Genomic DNA, 21,944 nt, shown 5'->3' on the forward strand with positions numbered 1-21,944 from the left:
ATATTTTAATGACATTTTAAATATTTTAATATTTCTTTCTTTTCTTTTTTTCTTCTCCTCCTTCTTGGCCATGGCCGGTAAAATATTTTTTAATTAATAATACTTTTATTAAAAATAATTTTTTTATTTTTTTTGGCCATGGCCGGTAAAAAATTGTCTTATAAATAATTTTTTTATTAATAATTTTTTTTAAAATATTTTACTAAAAAAAATTTTATTGAAAATATTTTTTTCTTTTTTTTTCGCCATGGCCTGGTCACTGGCCATGGCCGATAAAATATTTTTTTATTAATAATATTTTAATAAAAAATATTTTTATTGAAATTATTTTTTTTTGCCATGGCCTGATCGCTGGCCATGGCCGGTAAAATTTTTTTATTAATAATGTTTTTTTATTAAAATATTTTAATCTTGCTAGATACGGCAAGGGTGGTCCTCGCGCCGGACATTAGAAGCTATATTAAAAACCATGAAAAAGAAGAAGAAAAAAAAAACTGATTCTCATTTTTGTTCCCAGAATCAAGAAGCTACTTTTTTTTTATTCTTGATTCTGCTCCAAAACTGATTCTGGGCACAAATTTGCAAAAATTTGTGCCTAGAATCAAAAAATTAAACAAACGGATTTCTATTCCCAAACTGATTCTGGGAACAAAAGAACAGAATCAAACACTATTTGGCAAGTTGTCATGCGCAGCCTAAGAGTAGGGTTGTGTATGTGGGAGAGAGAGAGAGAGAGAGAGAGAGAGGAGCAACTGTGGTAGGTCGTTCACTGTTATTGTGTTTTAGTGAAATTTTTGTCAAAGCACACAGCTAAAAACTATTAAAGAAAGAAATAATGGGCAAGTGTGGAGGGAGAATGCATTTCATATATGGTAGGCATTCCTCATAGAGATGACACGTGGAGAAGTCGACCAATAAAAAGTGAGCTTTTCAAAATTCAAACATAAAAATAATTTGGGACACATCACTCTAAGAATGTGATTGGTTAGTAATACCACGACTAATGATAAAATTCCTCTTCAATTTGAAGGGGCTACGATTGGGTTGCCAAAAAGTTAGGTCATTAAATCCTACCTCAAGCAGGCCAAGTCCAGATAACTTAACTATTATAAAATCATTATCCAAGTGATGAACAGGCCAGCAATGTGTTCGACTTGGGCAAAGTCCAGAAAAAAGTATTCAAAGCATATGTACAATTTTGAAATGATTCAGCGAATCTTACATAAGGCGAAACAATCAACCTGAGTATTCATGGGGTATTATATGATAAATCTTACTTATAAATTACATCACAGCACATTGCTCATCCGGCATGGGATTGATAGGTTATGCTCAATTCTAAATTACCTTCGAGAAGCATCAAAAGTTTCCATGAATTTTCCTTATTAATTGTGTGCTAATAACTATGTTGGAAATTTTAGACATAAGATGATCTTTTTTTAACAATATCGCGAGAAGTCTTGGATATAATTCCTATCTTCCCCCAACATCTTCTCCTTAACGTGACCTATATTTATAAAGGCAAATAAAAAATAAGAAAATTTTGGGCAATTCCTTTTCCTAATGCTGACACACCTACAGTTATACGCTAGTGACTAGTATAGACAATAGATCCGCTAAAACCGTCCATGATATAAATGGCCATAATCATGTAATTAAACTTACGTACGAGGTGAGATCTTTTACAGAACAGAGGAACAGCAAAAGAAAAAGCAAATGGCAAGGAGACAAAAGTAGAACGTCGACATGGGGGAGGGTGTTTGTGTCATTTCCCAATCGGGGTACCTATGATAATTGCAAGCCGTGCGAGGTAAGAGATGGGAAAGTCAAACTCAGCTGAAGCCAGAGGGAGAGAGAGTCGAATCTGTGGAGGACTGACTATAGAAGGGTGGGTTTGGGGGTTGCGAAGCTCTTCGCAGAAGATAGCTTGTAGCACAGTAAGAGCTCGTACTGTGCAACACCCAAAGAAACACAAACTCATACCTTATACCTGTAGGAAATGTCACTAGTGGAAGAAGGAGCTGATGATTACACCCAAGATGGAACCGTAGATCTCCGGGGGAATCCTGTCCGTCGGTCGAAGCGCGGCGGATGGACCGCCTGCTCCTTCGTCGTCGGTACTCTCTCTCTTTCTCTCTCACTCTCTCTGCGCATTACATGTGAACGATGGGAAGTTTGTGTTCTTCATGGGTTGAAGAGAGTTGTTGTTTTCTTGTGCTTGTCGATGCGCTTTTTGTGGGTGGTGCTGATTGGTTGGACTTGAATGGGATGCATCACGCTCTTCCACATACTTTGGAGCTGCTTTTTCCTTTTGGTTTTCTTTCCTGGACTTTCTTGATGATGGGGCGTGAATCTTGCAATGTGCGAATGACTCGTGTTGGCTGTTGTGTGTAGCTGGAAAGATAACCTAACCGACAACCTCCCATTATTATCATTGAAAGGTGAACAGCAGACATGAAATTGTAAATTGCTGAAGTAATAATTCCTTTCTTCAACTTGTTGCTTTGGGAGGTCGTGCCTTGTGCTTGTCTATTTGTATCTCTTTCCGTCCTTTACTGGTGTGCTCTCCTTGCATGATGTTGAATGCTTCATTTAGGTTATCAATATTTCAATTTCACCTTAGTTTCATGGAAGAGAACTGTGCATAGAGATTGAACGTTCGTGCAGAAAAAGGAAAAACGTATCATGGCTAATACGGTGAACAGATTCAATTACAGTCGAAATATATGTATTGGGTATTGACCAATTGGCATCTTTCGCGGGCCTCGACGTGGACCAGCGAAAATTCGATCGACTTCGATCCAGATAATCAGGATCGTGCTAAGTATTGCTCCTTCCAAAGTGGGTGTAAAGATTGAGTGAAAGCAACTATATATGAAATTCTCTTCTTCATGGCTTTAAGACTTGCAGAAGAAGTAGATTGAGCCGCAAAACACACAATAAAGACACAACTCCATTTTCCTGATAGGCTACCAGTGGCTATTATTATTCTCCAAAAAGTAAACCAAAAATCTGCCCCATAAATAGTTGGTTGGGCCTAGCATATCTTCCATATTCAATTTCCAATTTAATTTTTCAACCTACTGAAAGTACTTTGGCATTTACAAAGTCTTCGTTACATCCCCACTAAAACCGTGATGTGAATCTAGAATATGGTACTTTGTACAATTAACGATAGTGATAATCAGAAGAATACCACCACAAATTAGCTAGGGGATCTATCCAGTGTCCTAAAAGTCAAGAAAGATGATAAGCTTCCATTTGGTTTGGATCATAACCATCTAAAGAAAGTACAAAATTCGAACATAAACTTTGACTTCCTTGTGAGAAAAGTCTACCGTAGAGAGATTATAACCGGTCGAGATGTAACCAGAAGATACTGAGGAAAGCCAGTAACATCTTCTCCCAGTAGAATAATCAAACCACGAATTGACATTTTGTCACATCTTTTCTGTCCCTAATTGTCAGCTTTGGTCTAATCCTAAACAGTGAATAAGCTAGCTGCTCAACACCAACTCAAATCATAGAGCGAAGCATCTATCCGTTTCTTCTAAGATTCCTCTGATAATAATGCATCTTCAATTGGAAATAAACAGTACATGGTTACAATCTTCTTTTGGCCATTTTGTCCATTGAATCACTCAAGCCTCATGTGTACCTTGCACTTTCCTTCCTTCATTTTCCATGATTCTATGGTCATGTATTGTACTTGAACATATTAGGTAAGTCAATTTCAATTAAGTCTACTGAATCACGCAACCCGTCTCATGTCATGTTTTTTATAATCATTTTTCGTATTGCTATCGTTCGAACCCGTCTAAAAAAACCTTCTGTTTTTAGCGAAAAATCGAAAATCCTATGTATATTATCCTTGAGAATTTGAATGGTGGTAGTAATAGCAGTAATGCAGATCAGGTAGAGCCTCGCCGCAATTATTCAATTTGGCTTGTTTTATTGTATTTTGTTTTTTTTGTTTCGTTGGTCTTTGCGTTGACTTGTTGACTAAATTGGGTGCAGTGTATGAAGTCTTCGAACGGATGGCGTACCATGGAATCTCGTCCAACCTTGTGCTCTATCTGACCAAGAAGCTCCACCAAGGCACGGTCACGTCGGCCAACAACGTCACCAACTGGGTCGGCACCGTCTGGATCACGCCCATCCTTGGCGCATACATCGCCGACGCCCACCTCGGCCGCTACTGGACCTTCATAGTCGCGTCCGCCATCTATCTCACGGTACGTGCCGTCTGCATTGCCATCGGAGCGTGTGTGGAAACTTATGGTAGACATCATCAGACAAGGCCATCACCATTTTAGTGTTCCCGAATAGAGTAATCATCGGATTGACATGTGGAAATCATGCTAAGCCGGCCTAAAATCCGTTCTTTGAAAAAGCAAAGAGATATAATCGTAGTTGAGTCGATGCAATTTAATTAATACTCGAGCTTGAATCTGCTCAATTGCACCTAGCTGGATGCACGATCGGTGCTCAATTTCGAATTCTTAAAATACAATATGATCATGTGAAAACTATATCATTTAGCTATACATAATATGCATATATCATGCTTACGTAGTTAAAAAGTATAGGAATTAAGCTTTCCAGCTATGAGTATTTTTGAACTTGATCTCGACCTGATTAAGTACTTGAACCACTTAAACTCGAGAATAATCGACCCGAACCAAGTTCGACTAATCTTGGCTATTTTTCAAGATATACTAGTGGCAAAAATCCATCCCAAAAGTTTAGAGGAAGCACATAGATAATATAGTGTAAAGAATTTCTAGATCATACTTAATGGTTTGTCCTTATCGAAAAAGTATATTGAATTCATCGTCGAGACTCGCTAATAAAAAACGATTAACTTAATTTATGAACAGATATATGAGTACTGTTTATAGATTCTATACTAATCGACAACTTGTTATACAAATTAAAATTTATCTTTGATTCCCATAAACTATATGCTATAATTGTGGCAGTTTGGGTTGTACGTAAGATCTAATTCCTCCCTTCATATGGAAATCGAGGACGATTCTTGGTTGCATTTGCCGGCCAAGAATATTCTAATTTTCTAGCCACTCACGGGTTATTAATCCACGTGATCCCAAAAGTCCAAGGTTGAAAAATAAAACGAGGGAATAATTTTCCGTGAACGACTTAAAATGCTTCCAAAAATAAAATCTGGCATAAGAATTTATTCAGTGCTGATAAATTAATAAAAAGTAATACACGATGAAGACAAATTGGACCGCCGTTTTGATGGTCTGAACCCTATCGACTCGGGGGTTGTCGCCATGTTCCTCGGTGGTCCTTGCTTATCCTAGTAAGAACCAACCCACTATTCCATCGTATACTTCCAAGAGAATACGTGTTGGAATACTGTTCTGTCTATTTTAGGATGTAAAGATCACGAGCGACTGCAAAAATTAGGGAATGTTTAAACTTAATCACATAATTAGTGACTGACTAATGCTACAAAATATGACTGGCTAGAGATGCTAAAGTCTATAGATTAAGCTTAATAGGAAATAAGCCATGTATTATTATTAATAAAGACTGTATAAAATTAGTCGTCAAAGCGTTTGGTACATTGTAATGTAGAGAAAGCATCTTATACAATCGGAACATATACTTTTTCGTCATGGACGAGATAATTAAGCATGTCTAGGTTACTTCGTGCAGGGCATGTCGGTGTTGACCCTGGCCGTCTCGCTTCCCAGCCTCAAACCGCCTCCGTGCTCGGCAGCGAACGTCGGCGATTGCGAGAAGGCCTCCACGTTGCACCTCGCCATCTTCTACGGCGCGCTGTACACGCTGGCGGTCGGGACCGGCGGGACCAAGCCCAACATCTCGACAATCGGCGCGGACCAGTTCGACGATTTCGACCCGAAGGAGAAGGGCCACAAGCTGTCCTTCTTCAACTGGTGGTTGTTCAGCATCTTCTTTGGGACCCTCTTTGCTAACACCGTCCTGGTGTATATTCAGGACAACGTAGGATGGGCTCTCGGGTACGGGCTCCCCACCCTTGGGCTCGCGATCTCAATCGCGATCTTCCTCGCGGGGACCCGTTACTACCGGCACCGGGTGCCTGCTGGCAGCCCGTTCACGAGGATGGCCCAGGTCATCGTGGCCGCCCTGAGGAAGTGGAGTGTGCCGGTCCCGAGTGATCCGAAAGAGCTTCATGAGCTTGACCCGCAAGAGTATGCCAAGAGGGGGAAATTCAGGATCGACTCAACACCAACCTTGAGGTAGTAATTTGCATCAAATTCTATTTCATCCGTGTTCCCATCTGAAAGACATTATACATCAGCTGTCCAATACTGTCACATCTCATGTGTGTTCACATCAAGTTCGTCGTTAAAATCATATGTAGATTCCACAGTTTCATAGTTGTGCACTCATAGAAGGGGGGAAGAACACTAGAAGTGCCAAAAGTTGTGTACGGCGCTCACTTTGGTGCCAAAAGTTTCAAACGGATCACTTAAGTAACAAAAATTGTGAAAAACGATCACTTAAGTGCTACTTCGCCGGAAATCCGACGTGGTATTTTTTTATTAATTTCTCAAACTGATGTGGCTCGCCGGAGGTTGATGTGGCTCGCCGGAGGCTGATGTGGCATTTCTTTTCTTTTTTTTTTCCTTTTCTTTCTTCTTTCCTTTCTTTTCTTTTTTTTTCTTTTTATTTCCGATGGCCGGCGTCCGGCCACCGGCTATGGCCGGTCTCGCCGGGCGTCGCCTTCCTCCGAGCGAGGCCTGGCCTCGCCGGATCTGGCGAGGCAAGCCCTCGCCGGGGCTCGCCGTGCCCAGGCGAGCGTCGACCTCGCCTGGGTAGGGCGAGCCCCGGCCCCTCGCCAGATTCAGCGAGGCCAGCCCTCGCCGAGGCCACAGCGGCCTCGCCGGGCCTTGCCCGGGGGAAGGCGACGCCTCGGCGAGGCCGCCGTGACCTTGGCGAGGGCTCCCCTCACTAGATCTGGCGAGGCTGGCCCTTGCCGAGGCCACGGCGGCCTCGCCGGGCCTCGCCCGGAAAAGGCGACGCCTCGGCGAGGTCGCCGTGGCCTTGGCAAGGGCTCGCCTCGCCAGATCCGGCGAGGCCGGCCCTCGCCGAGGCCACGACTGCCTCGCCGGGCCTCGCCCGGAGGAAGGCGACGCCCGGCGAGGCCGGCCCTGGCCGGTGGCTGGCCTTCGGCCACCGGTCATGGTAGAAGAAGAAGAAGAAGAAAGAAAAGAAAAAAAAAATCAGAAAAAAATATTTAAAAAATTGAATTATATACGTGGAAATGCCACGTGTCATTAAAAATTTGAATATAAAAGTCACGTATTAAATTTGATCGGAATTTTTCGTCGTTGGCACTTAAATGATCGCCGGCGTAAACTTTTGGCACTTAAGTGATCCAAATGAAACTTTTGGCACCAAAGTGAGCGCCGTACACAACTTTTGGCACTTCTAGTGTCCTTCCCCCCTCGTAGAAGTGTCTTCACGAAGCAAAATGCTGGCAAAAAGATGTAATCCATGGACGATTGATGGAACAAGGATGTGCAGCATTTGAACAGTGTTTCGTGAGTTAAACCTATTCGTCGTAAGGGATACAATAGCCTATGGTTTGACTGATGTGTGGCTCTCTCTCCATGCAGATTCTTGAACAAAGCATGCGTCCAAGCCGGGACGACTTCTCCGTGGAAGCTATGCTCGGTCACCCAAGTGGAGGAGACGAAACAAATGCTGCGGATGATCCCGATCCTGATCGTGACTTTCGTCCCGAGCTGCATGTTGGCTCAAATCAATACCCTCTTCGTCAAGCAAGGAACTACCTTAGACAGAAGCATCGGCAGCTTCAAGATCCCCCCGGCGAGTCTATCTGGATTCGTGACCATCTCGATGCTCGTCTCTGTCGTGTTGTACGACCGCTTCTTCGTCAAGATCATGCAAAGATGGACCAAGAACCCGAGAGGCATCAGTCTTCTTCACAGGATGGGAATCGGCCTCATCCTCCACGTCGTGATCATGACTGTGGCGTCCTTCACCGAGAGATGGAGGCTCCGAGTGGCTAGGGAACACAATTTAGTCGAATCAGGAGGACAGATACCACTGACAATCTTCATCCTGCTTCCTCAATTCGTGCTCATGGGAACAGCTGACGCATTCCTGGAAGTAGCGAAGATCGAGTTCTTCTACGACCAAGCGCCGGAGAGCATGAAGAGCCTGGGAACATCTTATGCAATGACTACTTTGGGAATCGGGAACTTCCTCAGCAGCTTCCTCCTCTCCACTGTGTCGCACATCACCAAGAGGCACGGCCACCGCGGGTGGATACTTAACAAACTGAATGCATCGCACCTCGACTATTACTACGCCTTCTTCGTGGTGCTCAACATCCTGAATTTTGGGTTCTTCCTGTTCGTGACGAAACTCTATGTGTATCGTGCCGAGGTCTCGGATTCGATGGTGGTGCTCAAGGAAGAATTGAAAGGGCTGGAGAAGGTACATAACCAGGAAGTGCCGGTGACATAGCTATGTGATAGGTAAAATGTCACGGCTCCGATTTGCAACGAAAAGATGATAGTGAAACAATGCTTATAGCCTAAGGTCTACCTGGTGTAGAATATCCAGCATTTGTACAGCTCTTGGCGTCATCGCTACGATGCGTGGCTTAAACATTCATACACAGATGATGATGATGTTTATACTTCTTGGAAGAACACGAAGATAAAATCTCTATACAGTCTATTTGCGGGTACGACTCTTTCTTTGCTAGTTTACACCGCTGTCGAGTTCAAAGGCAACATTCAAATGACCACTCCAGGTTCGCAATTCCTTTTTGTATCAGATGGTCAAAACTCTGGCAATTCATTGTACAAGATATTTCAATCGTTATATATGTCAGTTAAAGAGAAAGGATCGATCCATCTTCACTCAACTATTATGATAGAACAACGAACTAAATTGCATATGATAGATATTAAAATGCAAAATTCAGCTCCAAAGACAATGACATCCTCGTATCGGGTCGATTCAGCAGAAGCTCGACATCTTCAAGATGTTAAACTGTTTACCCCATTAAGAAGTCCCAACTTGAATTTCCACTTTGTTTCGTGTGAGGACCAAAACAAACAATGCCTACCTTCATCCGTGAATTCTTTTGCTGGACCGAACAATGAAGGTTGCCATCAGGACCGCGTTGGTCGTGAGATTCCTTCCATGAGATATTCACAAAAAAACAAGAACTGATTATGGACTGACCAATCATACCATCTGTTGGGTTGACGTCGCAAAAACTTGATATATTCACCAGGAAGATCATCAAGAAGGAGCCAAAGTTGGAGATCGTCAACATAGCCAATCGGATCCACATTTACTAAAAAACTTAAGCCAATGACTTATGACACAAATGAGATTATTAACTGCTTCACACCATACCAGTTCTCCAATGTAGGACCTTTTCAACATAACCCACACATGCATCTCAAAGCCTCAATGGGAAAATTCCTCCCAGTGCAATCACCAACGACAGAACATAATTTTCTCTGTGATATCCCAAATGATAATGCGCTACTAATTGACTGTTTTGCAATCAATAACATAAGATCGGCAATCCTTCCTTTCTATCGTCTCGTTCTATCTGGAATGTTCGTTTCAAGAACCGATTCGCTACTTGATCATTCCTGTGGCACAAGACTCGTAGTATCGTGTTCGGATCTGATCTACTCCACTGTTCTGTTGTTGGAGGCACAAATTGCTTTTTCCTCATATCCTCGGCTCCGTTCTCGTCCATTTTACGCATCATAACACTAATATCTTGGATTAGCTTGTCCGTTGGTTGACTCATCAAAGCGATCACCATTTCCACCGTCTCTGCCTCCTTCTCCACTACGTCCTCGCTCATCAATCCTTCCCCAGATACACAAAATGATCGCTTCAAGCACTCGAAGTCCTCCTCGATCATTCGGTGATCCGACCTGTAAAATATCCTAGAGTTCCCTCCTGCAAGCAAAACCATAAGGTAGGCATCGAAAGAGGCCTTCATGACTTCTCTCATCGCTAATGGTTGTGCTTGATCGATGAGAATCATGCAAAGCAGACTCAAATTCTGCTTCAATGTCCGCAAAGTTGGCCTTATACGTGCACTGGCGACTTCACCAATATAAAGGCTATTGTAGAAGATATGGTTAGAGTCGACGAAGATCAAGCAATGGGCAGCAACTTCTGAGACATGTTGGCAGGCTTCACGTATGGCCGAGCAGGCGTTCTGAAAGTAGGAAGCACAGTCGTTATGGTACTTCTTGTCGCCGAAATGTTTTTGACCAAGAGAGCCAATGCGAGAGAGTGACAGCATCTCGTCCAAGGAGTGGAGATACGCGAGGAGATAGTGCAAAGTGTTGAGGCGGATGTAAAGGTGTTGCGTCCCGCGGCTCATCGATGGGTGAGGATGGTCAGCTTCGCTCGTCCGGCATCCTCGTGAGTCTTCTATGCCAACCTTGCAAGGGGTCACCTTTCTACAGAGTTTGGCAAACTTCGAATCTCGACGACATCTCGTTAAAGGGGGAAGAACAGGTATGAAATTTTGCTTTGATCCTGCATTGAAGTTTTTTCAAGAAATAATGAAATCAAATTGTGGTAATTCAAAACAGACCATTATATTCTAAAGATTATTCTTAAGAAGCTAACAAACGTTTCATGACTTTTTAGATATATATGCCATACATACTCTTCATTTCTATGATATCATTGGTCAATAGACATTAAATGTTTTTGCAATAAAAGAAGAATCTGGCAGTCACTTCTTATGTAATCGCAAAACTAAAGCATGAACATACATCAAGTCAACCATTGACTTAGATGAACAATGAGAATGCAATAGGTATAAAGTAATAAGCGAGGACAAGCTACATGACAGGTGATGCTTACCACATGATGCAACAAATGCAGCATAGTCCTGAAAGAGACTCCCTAAACTGTTTACGAGATCATGAACCAAATCCTCAGTAATTTCCATTCGAATGGCGAAGAAGTCGTCCATGGTTTCTTTAGTGAACTTGATCAAGTCTTCAGCTGATTCCGCATATGGCTTTGCCTTCGATTTCGGATTCCATTTCTGTTACAAACCACACTTGTCGTTAGCTTTTGTTTTGAAAATTGTTATAATCAGTAGTAAATTTTATTCAGGAGAATATACTATCAAATGAACTCACTTCTGATTCTGTCGCTCCCTGTAGACAATCTTTGCCTTTCTTGAGCCTCCCTTCGATCCATTGCTTTTGAAGCCTTGACATGGTCGACTCAACCTCATATGGAATCATTTCCCTCACAATCATTTTGCCTCCATCTTCGCATTCTACAGTGTCCTCGACCACCAATTGTGCCAAAACTTTTTCTAGCTTCCCTGCACTCTCCAATACTGTCACGATTTCATTGTCAAGTACCGAAGCGGAAGTCAAATGTTGTTTCAGAATTAGTCCATAACAACTGTGCAATGTGACGGCGGCGACTGAGGTTGCAACGGGATGGCACTTCCTAAGAACAGGACTGAAGGTTCCTCTTTCTTTTAAAGCCAAATCTTTGGTCTCTTTTGCCAACCGAATGAGTCGTTCACTCTCATCTTGTCTCGTATTCATTTCGCATTCTTGACATCCTCTTTCGGCCATCTAATGTGAGCAATAACAAGGAAAAAAGTTTAATTTCTCCACCATGGTAACGCAAAATGAAGGGAGAAATGAATCGCTTACACACCTTCGAGAATGCATTCTTCACAGACGATCGTATGTAACCATCCATGAGATCTACAGTCGGGTCCGTCACAGCATCACCTATCGCTTGTTCTGTTAACCTGGAAAGCATTACATCATCTCCTCCAATGCTTGACACAGTCACTGCAAACGGCAGCAAATTCTCCATCAAGTTCATCCTCCCGTCCTCGAAGTAGTCATGATAGTTACCCAATCTCTTCTCTGACCACCCTCGTATCGAGGTTAGAACTAACGATAGAACCTGAATGAATAGAGCATCTCGGTCCTGCTTTTTGGCGTCATTTGCTAATTCTGCCAACATGGCATGCGAAGCGAAAAGAAGTTCAGGTTCCAACTGCATCGTGCTGACGTATTGTTGGAAAAACACCCATGTTAGGCACAGATTGTGTATCGGCCGATTGATTCCAAGTATCAACCATGTTTTCTTCATGAGCTCAAGAAGCTCATCGACCTCGTCGAGGACTAAAGTCTCGTCCCTGATGTCAAATATCGACTGCAGCAGGGTCACATACAGGTGAATGTTCAAAGGGAATCCATCAGCCCAGTGGCAAACATCAGTAGGAGTTCCATTGGCGCTTCGCCATGATAAAGACACCACGGAATTGCTGAGGCTTCGCATGGTGTCTGAGTTTTCCCCGATGTCTAGGATCTTCGTCTCGCTGGCTTGGATAATTTCTTTGAGACGGACTGCGAACGTGTTTGGTGTCTCCAATGGGATTGACGGGTGAAGAATCAACCCCGCTTCTAGGATCTTGAGCTGTCTCTTTTGCCAGGCATGATATTCCCTTGAGTCGTTGAATTCAGATGGTTTTAGGTGGCGGAGAAGCTCGAGTGGAAGGATTATCGTCTCCGCCCGCTTACCAATCTACCGAGATTGAAAATGGCATGAATGAGCATTCACGTTTGAAAGATTTGCATCTGCTGATTAAAGTATATGGCTCTCAAAAATACTTCTACTTATACAATTTTCATTTGTTGTATTATATGATCAACTCTAATTCAACATGTAAGTACTTGTTCTCACTTTCAATTTACTATCTCCTAATACACAAAAGGAAGATACGTGAAAACAAATTTCTTTGCATAATAGTATGTATACCCCACAAGAGAAAGATGAACAATGAAGCACTTCTTGAGACTTACGTACATGGCCTACATGGGTTCTGGTGAGCGTTTTCCTGAGCCAATTATCACTCTGCTCCGTCACTCTCATTTGTTGCCTCATCAGCTCAGCTGATGTGAGCGGTCGCTTCGGCCTAGCCGCCACCCCCTGGGGACACGGCGAGCTCACAGCACCCGAGGCCATCTTCTTTGACGGTGTCCGATTCAGCATCTTCAACCCGAGGGTTCTCTTGATCCGGCTGCTTGGGGCCATCCCCACTCCTTTGGTCCGGGACGACGTGGACTCGGGCTGCGGCTGGTTCCACATCGAGGAATGGAACATCAGGGCGCTCCGCCCCCCGAATCCGGGCGAGGATCGGCACGACATGAAGAACATCTCGTACGCCGTCTCGCGGATGTCATTGGCCTCGAGGCCGGGTAGCTCGCCGAAAGGCCACTCGAGGTCGGCGGCCATGGGCGGGCCGCGGTTGGCGTTCCGGTGGCGAACGAGAAAGAGGGGGCCGGAGGAGGATGGTCAATGAAGGAGCGATTATGGTGGGGCAAATGTTTGGCAAGACAAAGAGGTGGGAATGAGGTGAGGAATGAGCTGTTTTTCTTTTGTTAGTTGTGTGACACCACTTTCGCACTAAGAGGAGAGAGAGAGAGAGAGGGCGGCATTGTATTTGTCAACTTTCTTTGTGCGAAGAAAACGAGGATTGCACTAGCAATTAACGAGACATGAACATCGTTTCGATTCCGTTTGTTTTTTCTTTTAGTTTCTAACTAAGGAAATGGGACCTTAACCTCTGTTTGTTTTGCGAAAAGCGTAACGTTTCTGGAAATAAAAGCTAGTCACTAATTTAAATTGAAAATTATTTTCCTTAAAACGAACGGAGTCTTATAGTAAGTTGGGATGCTTTACAATTAGGGCCAACCATATTTATTGCATCGACGAAAATATCCTCACAGTTTATGCATATCTACGCAAAGGTGGAAAAAAATCTGACATTCTCCCTCTTCCCGGGAAAATATTAGGCAGTATCAAAGTGCCACGCATCAACTGTCGTAGCGCACACCTACCCTATCAGATCCATTCATAGACTGACACGTGGCAAATGAATTAGAATTTAAGGATAAGTGCATTGAAAGTTTAAAAACTTGTCATCAAAGTCCAATTGAGTCATAAAACTTTCAAACAGTGCAATTAAGTCCTAAAACTTGTCACAAAGTGCAATTGAGTCCTAGAACTTTCAAAAAGTGCAATTAATTCCTAAAACTTGTCAAATTAGTCCAATTAAATTCTTTTTTTGATTGCACTTTTTAAAAGTTTTAGGACACAATTACACTTTCGCAACAAATTTTAGGACTCGATTGCACTTTTTGAAAGTTTTAGGACTTGATTGCACTTTCATAATAAGTTTTAGGACTTGATTGCACTTTTTGAAAGTTTTAGGATTTAATTACACTTTCGTAACAAATTTTAGGACTTTTAACGCACTTATCCCTAGAATTTAATAAAATCAAACTGATTCAGACCACCTGCAAAAGGAACAATAACGCGCGGCGACCTTCGAGAAAATTCGAACGCCCGCCAAACCATCTCACTCTTTCAACCATCGTTTGCACCCATCGTATAGTTTCAGAGAAAAGCTTTAATTGCACACATCTCCCTCTTCAACCATCTCCGCCCAGCCCATCTCTTTGATCGACCAGTCTTTTAGGTTTTCGAAGGCTCCATCTCCATTTCAGAAAAGACTTCACGTTTCAGAGGCTGCCGGTCCCTGCTCAACTTTCGCGTAGAAGACCGCCGCTTGACCGTACCCCTTTTATGAAGTTAATACAGTGGAGTACTACTGCCTTTAGATTATGGCATTCTATAATGCCGCAGCCGTCTTTGGTTTCTTCAGCATAGTGTTGTCCTGGACTATTCGTGTCGCAAAGAATTTTGAGGACCAGTACATTTTGTCTTTGCTCGCTCGTCCTTACTTCTCCTCGAGTCATTTGTTCTTTGGACATTGGATTGGTTACATGAGAGGACTAGCTGAAGATAGAGGTGTCAAAAGAACCCGCCCAAACACGATCCGACCCGACCCGATCCGATCCAAACAGGAAATTTTCGTATTGGGTCGGATTGGGTCTTAATTTGTTTGGGTAACAAGAAAAATAATTGGGTCATGTTTTGAATTTATTGGGTTCGGGTACCCAAGCCCAACCCAAACAAGAAAAACCCAAACAAGGAAACCCTAGATCTTGGGGTCTTTCGGCCAGATAGCGCTTCCGAACCATCCATGCCGGCCACTTCGTAGTTTCTTCGCCAATTTCGCGAAGAACAAAGGCTTCTCAGCTCTTCCGTCCTCTTTCTTGGTCTCCCCTGACAGCTTCAGATCATCCCACACGCCTACACACCGCTCATGCACAGGGATCTTTTACCGAACAGAAGCGGATCTTCTTCTCGGGTTTTGTCTGGGAGGGCCATGAATTGACAGAGCGCGATGGCGTTCGCGATCATCTCCACTGGGTCGGGCGTTGGGGTCGCGTCAGCTTCTTCTCTGCTTCCTCTCAGCCAAGCAGCCGTGGCGCAATGGGTACTCGAGTTGTTGCCACGGCCTGTCGCCCACCGCAGAGCGGTCTTTACCAGATACAAAGCGAAACAGAGACCAACATTCGCCGCAGAAGCTGTAGGCGAACCAGTCGGCCATCGGTGAGTGGACCATCAGCGCATGCGCGACACCGTTCTCTGCTGCATCGAGCGAGCCCTCACTGCTTGCTGGGTTCGCTCAACTCAGTCCAGTCAGAGTGGGACAGAGTCGCTCGTCACCGTTGTCGAATGTCTCAAATCGCCATCCATTTCGTCGAGCTAAATGTGGTCAGCTTTCAACAAGAGTCGGATCGGATCATGCAGCAAGAAACTGCCCATCGGAGCTCCCTCATCTTCCAGACTAGCCTCGGAACTTACGGTGGGAGAGTAAAAACAGAGACAGCGGAGCATTCGGTCTATACCAAGTCTTTAGTGAGCTTCAAATTCTTCTCCGGAGAACCTCACGCGCCACCGTGTCTCCCGAGTCATTTCTTTCCGGTCTGTAAAATTGGTTTTGATTCATTCTAGATTTGTCCACTGATTTCTGCTCTGTTTCGTTTTATTGTCGTGCATGGGGTCGCGGCATCAAGCCCTTTACGAGTCATCGCACCATACCCTCGGACTGGCGCCTATTGTATTGGACTTCACGTCGCCGCCACGGTCGCGCACCTCGTGACCTCGCACCTCGCTTTTCTGTTTAGAATTGACCCCGCACCTCGCGGCTCCTCGGGAGGCTCAGGCTTCACCGGCGAGGCCGCGCCGGAAGGGGCATCTTCGGCGTGCTGCAACTGAGGAGACGGGGCGGCACGGAAAGATAGAAACTCAGGAAGCAGAAGGGAGTGTTGGCATAGGCGCGAGTGGAGTGCATGGAAATCAGAAATTCATTTTTGGGCGTGGAATGAGTTTGGCAGGTTTTTGAGGTGATGAGAAAGCAAGAATAAAATCGTTTGGTTGAGTTTGAAACACGGAACCCGACCCGAACTGACCCGTCCCGATCACTTGGTTATATCATGTTCGGGTCTTGTTTCGGGTCGGGCCGAGCACACATGTCCATTATTTCGGGTGGGTCGGCTATCATGAAAATCCGACCCGACCCGACCCATTGACACCCCAGCTGAAGATACCATGAGTGGGGACTAATTTTCCCAACAATGTGGTGTTTTTAAGGTGGGATGATTCCTATGTCTCTTCGGAGTTTATGGATGTAAGGTACCATGGTGTTTTTTCTAATGGGGATGGAACCTTCTGAAACGTAAACATTGGTTGAAAAGAGAAAATGGGTTGAGCGGAAGAGGTTGAAGAGAGAGATGGGTGCAAAGGAAGCTTTTCTCCGAAACTAAACGATGGGTGTAAACGGTGGTTGAAAGAAAGATGGTTGGGTGGGCATTTAAATTTTCCCAACAGCTTCTTTTTGCATGTGGACAGAAATGAGTTCGCTTTTTACTTAATTTTTTCTCATTTGCCACGTGTCAGGCTATGAGTGGATCTAATTGGGTAAATACGTGTCATGCCGCCGGCTGACATGATGCTTTGATATCGCCTCTCTCCATCTCTCTATTCAATGGTTTGTCAATTGTTTACGTGGCGTGCATTGTTCCACTCTAAGTCAATCAGATATTGACACGTATATATTGATATGGATTTAGACGGACAAAATAAAAAATTTCCTTCCACCTCAGTTTTTCTCCTCCATCTACGCGGTCAACTTGAGCCCACTTTGCACCTCCCTCCGCCATCGCCACCGGCAAAGTTACCGGCTCCATGTCTATGGCGACCACTGTCGGGCATCGAACTGTCTCTATAGTCTTTGTGGTTGGAATTGCAGAACACGGCCATGGCTCCGCGCAGTTCTAAGGTCTGTCACGGCCATGGCTCCGCTGTTCCAGATCTAAAAGTTCCCCATCGTCCTTACTCGTCCATGGCAGTGCCTCCAGGTTTGAGTCGGACGCTGTCATGCTCCAAAGCCTATCACGACCATGGCTCCAAGGAGGACGATGGAATGGGGACACCACGATGGTGGGGAGGTGGGTGTCAAAGATGGAGGTCACAGCGCCCTTGAGTGGTGGTGGATGGAGACGTTAGGACATGGCCGAGTTGGGCGGTCGATTGGATAGATGGTGGCCGTGATGGAGGTGAAGAGAGAGAAAATCTGTGTTTTTATTTTTTTTTCCGACCAAGACATGTGTCAATTTTCAACTGCGTCAATTCATCGCGCCACATCACCATATGACGCGGCACTCGTAAATCACCGAATATTTTCTTGCTGCTTTGCCTCCGTTGCCATCGCCCGTCGCTCATTGGCAAATTTCATGAGAAAGATGGCAGTAGCATAACTTAATTTCTCCGAAAAGAAGAAGGGAAAATGGGAAAGAAAAACAAAAAGGGAAAGAAAATGAAAAATAAAAGGTGGTGAGGAAAACACGTCTCGACAACTCATTTTAAGTTGGCTCATTTCAATTATTCAACGGGATAAATTTTAAATATGCTGATTTACCTCCCCTAAAATTAGAGGATAAATTAACAAGTAAACCCCCTCATTTACATGTCGACGATTGAAATAAGAAGACAGATTTAGTCGCACCACCAAAAATAAAATCGACTTCATCGAAATTCCCTCGATTTTGCGGATACAAGTGTCCACAGAAACCCCAATATATTATGGGATAATTATACAAATTATCCATTAACTTTGAGCCAATATGCAATATAGTCTTCGAACTTTTAATTTGCTTAATGTGGTCCCCGAATTTTAGTCTGGCGAGCAACCCTAAATTTTTTAATTTGTTTAGTGTGGTTAAACTATATGATACTGTTCAATATTGCCCCTAAACATGAATCAGTGAAAGGATAATAGCGAATATCATATTGTTTAGGGACTAAATTGGATATGTACCAAAAGTTCAAAGATGATATCGCACGTTGGGTCAAAATTCAGAGATCATTTATGCCATCTTTTTATATATTTTTCTCTCTTTTATCTGCCCACTCAATGGACAATCATGACCCCCCACACCTCTCTCTCTCTCTCTCTCTCTGCCTCGGATCTGTGCAACCGTTGATGTCTATAAACGTGCGGACCTCTACGTAGTCATGGTCACGGTTCGGAACCGGCCGGTTTCGGTTCGGAACCGGCGGTTCCGGTTCATGGCCATGCGTGAACCGGCCGGTTCGGTTCCGGTTTGTAATTTAAAAATTAAAAATATAAATTATGAAATAAAAAATAATAAATTATAAAAATATGAAAATTCAATATAAATTATAATCAAAATGAAAATTGTAGGGGTGATCGGTTCCCGATCGGAATCGGGAACCGAACCGATAAGACCATTTCTTTAATTTTAGAACTAGGAATCGGACCGACAAACCATAGAACCGGGAACCGGACCATTGGTCCAGTCTAGTTCTAGGCGGTCCAATGGAACCTTTTGCTCTTAACTAGCAAAAGATCGTAGCCACAAAAGGCATACAACTTCACAAAATCATGGTTTGGCTTGGGTTTTATAAACAACCCATTGATAATCTCTTCATTCCCATTCGATGTGGGACTCTTGGCATTTGCAAGACAAGCCAAGAGTCTCACATTGAAGGTGTTCAAGGCAAGCCGAGAGTCTCACATCGAATGGGAATGAAGAGACCATCAAAGGAGTTGTTTATAAAACCCAAGCAAGTCTTGTAATTAGAGTTCAATACACCCAAGCCAAGCATTGTAATTGGAAATCAATGTATTTACAATGCATGGCAATTAGAGTTCAATTTGTTTTATAAAAAAAAATTAAATAATGACTTTTTTTTTAAAAAAAATTTCATTATTATTTAAAAAAAAATTTGGAACTGGAACCGGAACCGCCGGTTCCGGTTCGGTTCCGAAGCGCGGGTCCGATCAACGGGCCGGGCCCGGGTTTGACCGGCCGGTTCCGGGCCAAAACCGGTCCGTGGCCATGACTACCTCTACGGTTGACGTGCTCAAGTCAAGGATAGGGCAACACTGGTTAGAGATGAGTTCCAATGGAGGAAAGAGACGCCGCGATGGCAAGAGTTTTGCAGCAAGCATGATGAGGGACGTGGAGGATGGCAACTTTGGGCTACATGGGGAGATAGATTTTTTTTTTCGGGGAGAATGAATTATGCCTGTTAGGTTTTGGCAATTTGGCCTCTAATGTTTTGATTTTTACGATGTCCATCCAAACATCTTGAAATCTATTTTGATGTGCGTCCTAACTTTAGCTCCGGCTAAATTTTCATTGGAACTTGAGTCATGTGCTCTCAATCCATCTAGAAAGTTTGAATAAAAAAATTTACATTTAGGTCCTCACGATTTTCATACCGTTACAAGTTGTCCCCTGACTTTTCGAAATATTCGCAATATGTCCTTTGATCTCCTGAATTGCATGACGGTTCTCCATCTGCAAAATCAAAGTAAGATAGAAATTGAAACAAATTGGAAGAGAGAGAGCGTGTGTGTGTGTGTGAGAGTGTGTTTCGTTGGGCAACGGAGAGTTAACCCTCGTTGGGCTGGCACAACCTAGGAAAGCGAATAGCTAAAGCCCATTCGGATACTTAAGAAAGGATTGAAGTCGCAACGATGGCGACGGTGCTGACAGCCATCCTCACGGCCTTAACTCAGCACACACATCCCTTCCCCTTCCCAAATGTAAACTACGAGCGTTACGACCATCATCCACCTTGCCAGCGGCGTTAGCAACAATAGACACTATTGTTATACTTAGAGGTGAGCATGGTTCCAAGGTAAAATCTAGAATCGAATCGGTGGAAACCTGTCCGGTTCCAGGTTTCAAGATATGCATGGTAGATTTCAGGTTCTAAAAATTGAGGAATCTATTTCAGCAAATAAGTTCCAGATTCCAGGTAGGTAAAACTTGAAACAAGTTTTTGTTTTTTTCTTGGTCTACGTCTTAGCATGATCTTGCAGTATTTCATAGCGTTCGATGATGAGTATATATTATGGAATTACTAGTCTGAGTTTCCATTTTATGAGTTTCCATTTTATGACTGAGACTTTCACTTTGTATCTTTAAATATAAGTTGTGGTCAATGAATTGTAGCAGTAAGCAGTGGTCATAAAAGGTAATGATTTACCGCAATCGTTCAATTAATAATACAGATGGAACCTGAGTAGACCCTAGAACCTGTGATAGGGTAGGTTCCAAGTTCTAGAGTATGCAGAGTAGGTTTCAAAAGGAACTTCTATGGAATCTAGAACCGTTCACCCTTAGTTACACTGCTTCCACATCTCTACGTCAAGTTTCTTTTTGTACTTCTATATTATAATTAACTTCCTCGCGACTTAGAATTAGTATTTCAAGGGATTAGGAGGTACATCGCAAAGGTATTGAAAGCTCATTTGCACATGGTGACGACATGTAAAGGCCAAGGCGGAAAAATAAAATTTTGTCAAAAAATTTTGTACGAATTTGCCTTGATAGAAGGCATCCATTGATCATGTGAGAGCACGTGACCAAGTATTGACGAGAATTTAGCCATAGTCGATGTTAAGTTTCACATTGAAACAAAATTGAAAAGTGTCTGGGTGAAAATAGATTAATTGAAATGTAAGGTGGCATATTGCCATTTCGCATAAAACCTAGGGGAATAATATAGTTCGTTGAACCCTCAAATTTTGCTTCCACTTTAAAAAAAAAAAAATATGAACTGTAACCCAGGGTTGACCGAGAGTTGATCCGCGAAATACGTGACGCAAGACACATTTTAAACCTCAAACATGGGTTCCAACAAGTCAAAACGAGTCCTTTGACACCTAGATCGCCACTTGAATCTGGTAGGCAATTTTTGACTGTCGAGCCGCTTGCATATTCCAATACTAGGAATCACAAGCATTCCAACGAAAGCAAAAATGGGGCCAAGTGGATGTCGAATGAGAAAGTAATGGCCGATCAAAGTTCGGTCTAACCTTTCAATACCTGAAGTAAATGTTCCACAGCAAAATAACGGACCTACGGTCTCGGAATAGAATGAAACTTTCTAGACCCCTACGAATGGTAGATGGTGATTTTTTTTTATAAAAATGATATGTCATCAAAGCATCCGATTCATGGGCCCGAGCCTTAAACCCAATATAGGTTGAAATATTGGGTGTATGGGGAGCAGATTGGAAGTCCCAACACCATTGCTTTTCGATATGGGATGGAAATGCAAAATACAGCGTCGTAATATTCGTTTTAGCGTAAGCTAAATACATCGTTATACCGCCCACATGTTCTTAGGCCACTGTATTGTCAAAATGAAATCTCTAGTCTCAATAATATCATTATGCTTTTAGAAATTATTCATGTTTCTAGGCCGCCGTAATGACTGTTTTATATCTCATATTTGAATTAGGCTATTAGGATGTTGGGGGTATTAAAAATTGCCTAAAGTTGCATATGAACATCATTCAAATATTCAAATTCGCTAGCAAATTTGATTTCGACTTCTAAGTCATTCGCTCATGTCTCATTCAATGCCTCTTTCCATGTCACACGCAATGCATAGTACACATAAAA

General features: G+C 43.2%; 2 protein-coding genes across 3 annotated transcripts; one reads left to right on the forward strand and one right to left on the reverse strand.

The window, feature by feature from the left end:
* The first annotated feature begins 722 nt into the window (after positions 1–722).
* LOC115683562 (protein NRT1/ PTR FAMILY 5.2-like) lies at positions 723–8,754 on the forward strand. 2 transcript variants are annotated; one of them, XM_056321368.1, is made up of 5 exons: positions 723–1,937; positions 1,997–2,117; positions 4,018–4,235; positions 5,686–6,251; positions 7,635–8,754. In XM_056321368.1, exons 1-5 carry the CDS (start codon positions 1,818–1,820, stop codon positions 8,509–8,511), a joined length of 1,902 nt encoding a protein of 633 aa, XP_056177343.1. In that variant the 5' UTR covers positions 723–1,817; the 3' UTR covers positions 8,512–8,754. The 2 variants fall into 2 exon arrangements, with proteins under 2 accessions (XP_056177343.1, XP_056177345.1); XM_056321370.1 differs by having other exon boundaries at positions 724–1,888.
* Positions 8,755–9,373: 619 nt separating this feature from the next.
* On the reverse strand, positions 9,374–13,475 carry LOC115683575 (protein unc-13 homolog). The gene is made up of 5 exons (XM_030608109.2): positions 12,892–13,475; positions 11,728–12,609; positions 11,190–11,642; positions 10,906–11,092; positions 9,374–10,572 (listed from the first exon to the last, which is right to left on the reverse strand). Exons 1-5 carry the CDS (start codon positions 13,318–13,320, stop codon positions 9,572–9,574), a joined length of 2,952 nt encoding a protein of 983 aa, XP_030463969.1. The 5' UTR covers positions 13,321–13,475; the 3' UTR covers positions 9,374–9,571.
* Positions 13,476–21,944: the final 8,469 nt, after the last annotated feature.

Source organism: Syzygium oleosum, unplaced genomic scaffold, assembly GCF_021117445.2.
Source record: "Syzygium oleosum isolate NSW1041296 unplaced genomic scaffold, Sole_v2.1 Sole_v2.01, whole genome shotgun sequence".
Classification (NCBI taxonomy): Eukaryota; Viridiplantae; Streptophyta; class Magnoliopsida; order Myrtales; family Myrtaceae; genus Syzygium; species Syzygium oleosum.

What these genes read in the sequence shown, in the direction of transcription:
- LOC115683575 (XM_030608109.2), bottom strand. Translation starts at nt 13,320, where the DNA reads ATGGCCGCCGACCTCGAGTGGCCTTTCGGCGAGCTACCCGGCCTCGAG. An exon ending in CCAGAACCCATGTAGGCCAT is followed by an intron (nt 12,610 to 12,891) that starts GTACGTAAGTCT and finishes CAATCTCGGTAG; the next exon opens with ATTGGTAAGCGGGCGGAGAC. An exon ending in AGGGAGCGACAGAATCAGAA is followed by an intron (nt 11,093 to 11,189) that starts GTGAGTTCATTT and finishes GGTTTGTAACAG; the next exon opens with AAATGGAATCCGAAATCGAA.
- LOC115683562 (XM_056321368.1), top strand. Translation starts at nt 1,818, where the DNA reads ATGGGAAAGTCAAACTCAGCTGAAGCCAGAGGGAGAGAGAGTCGAATC. An exon ending in AGAAGATAGCTTGTAGCACA is followed by an intron (nt 1,938 to 1,996) that starts GTAAGAGCTCGT and finishes TTATACCTGTAG; the next exon opens with GAAATGTCACTAGTGGAAGA. An exon ending in CGCCTGCTCCTTCGTCGTCG is followed by an intron (nt 2,118 to 4,017) that starts GTACTCTCTCTC and finishes AATTGGGTGCAG; the next exon opens with TGTATGAAGTCTTCGAACGG.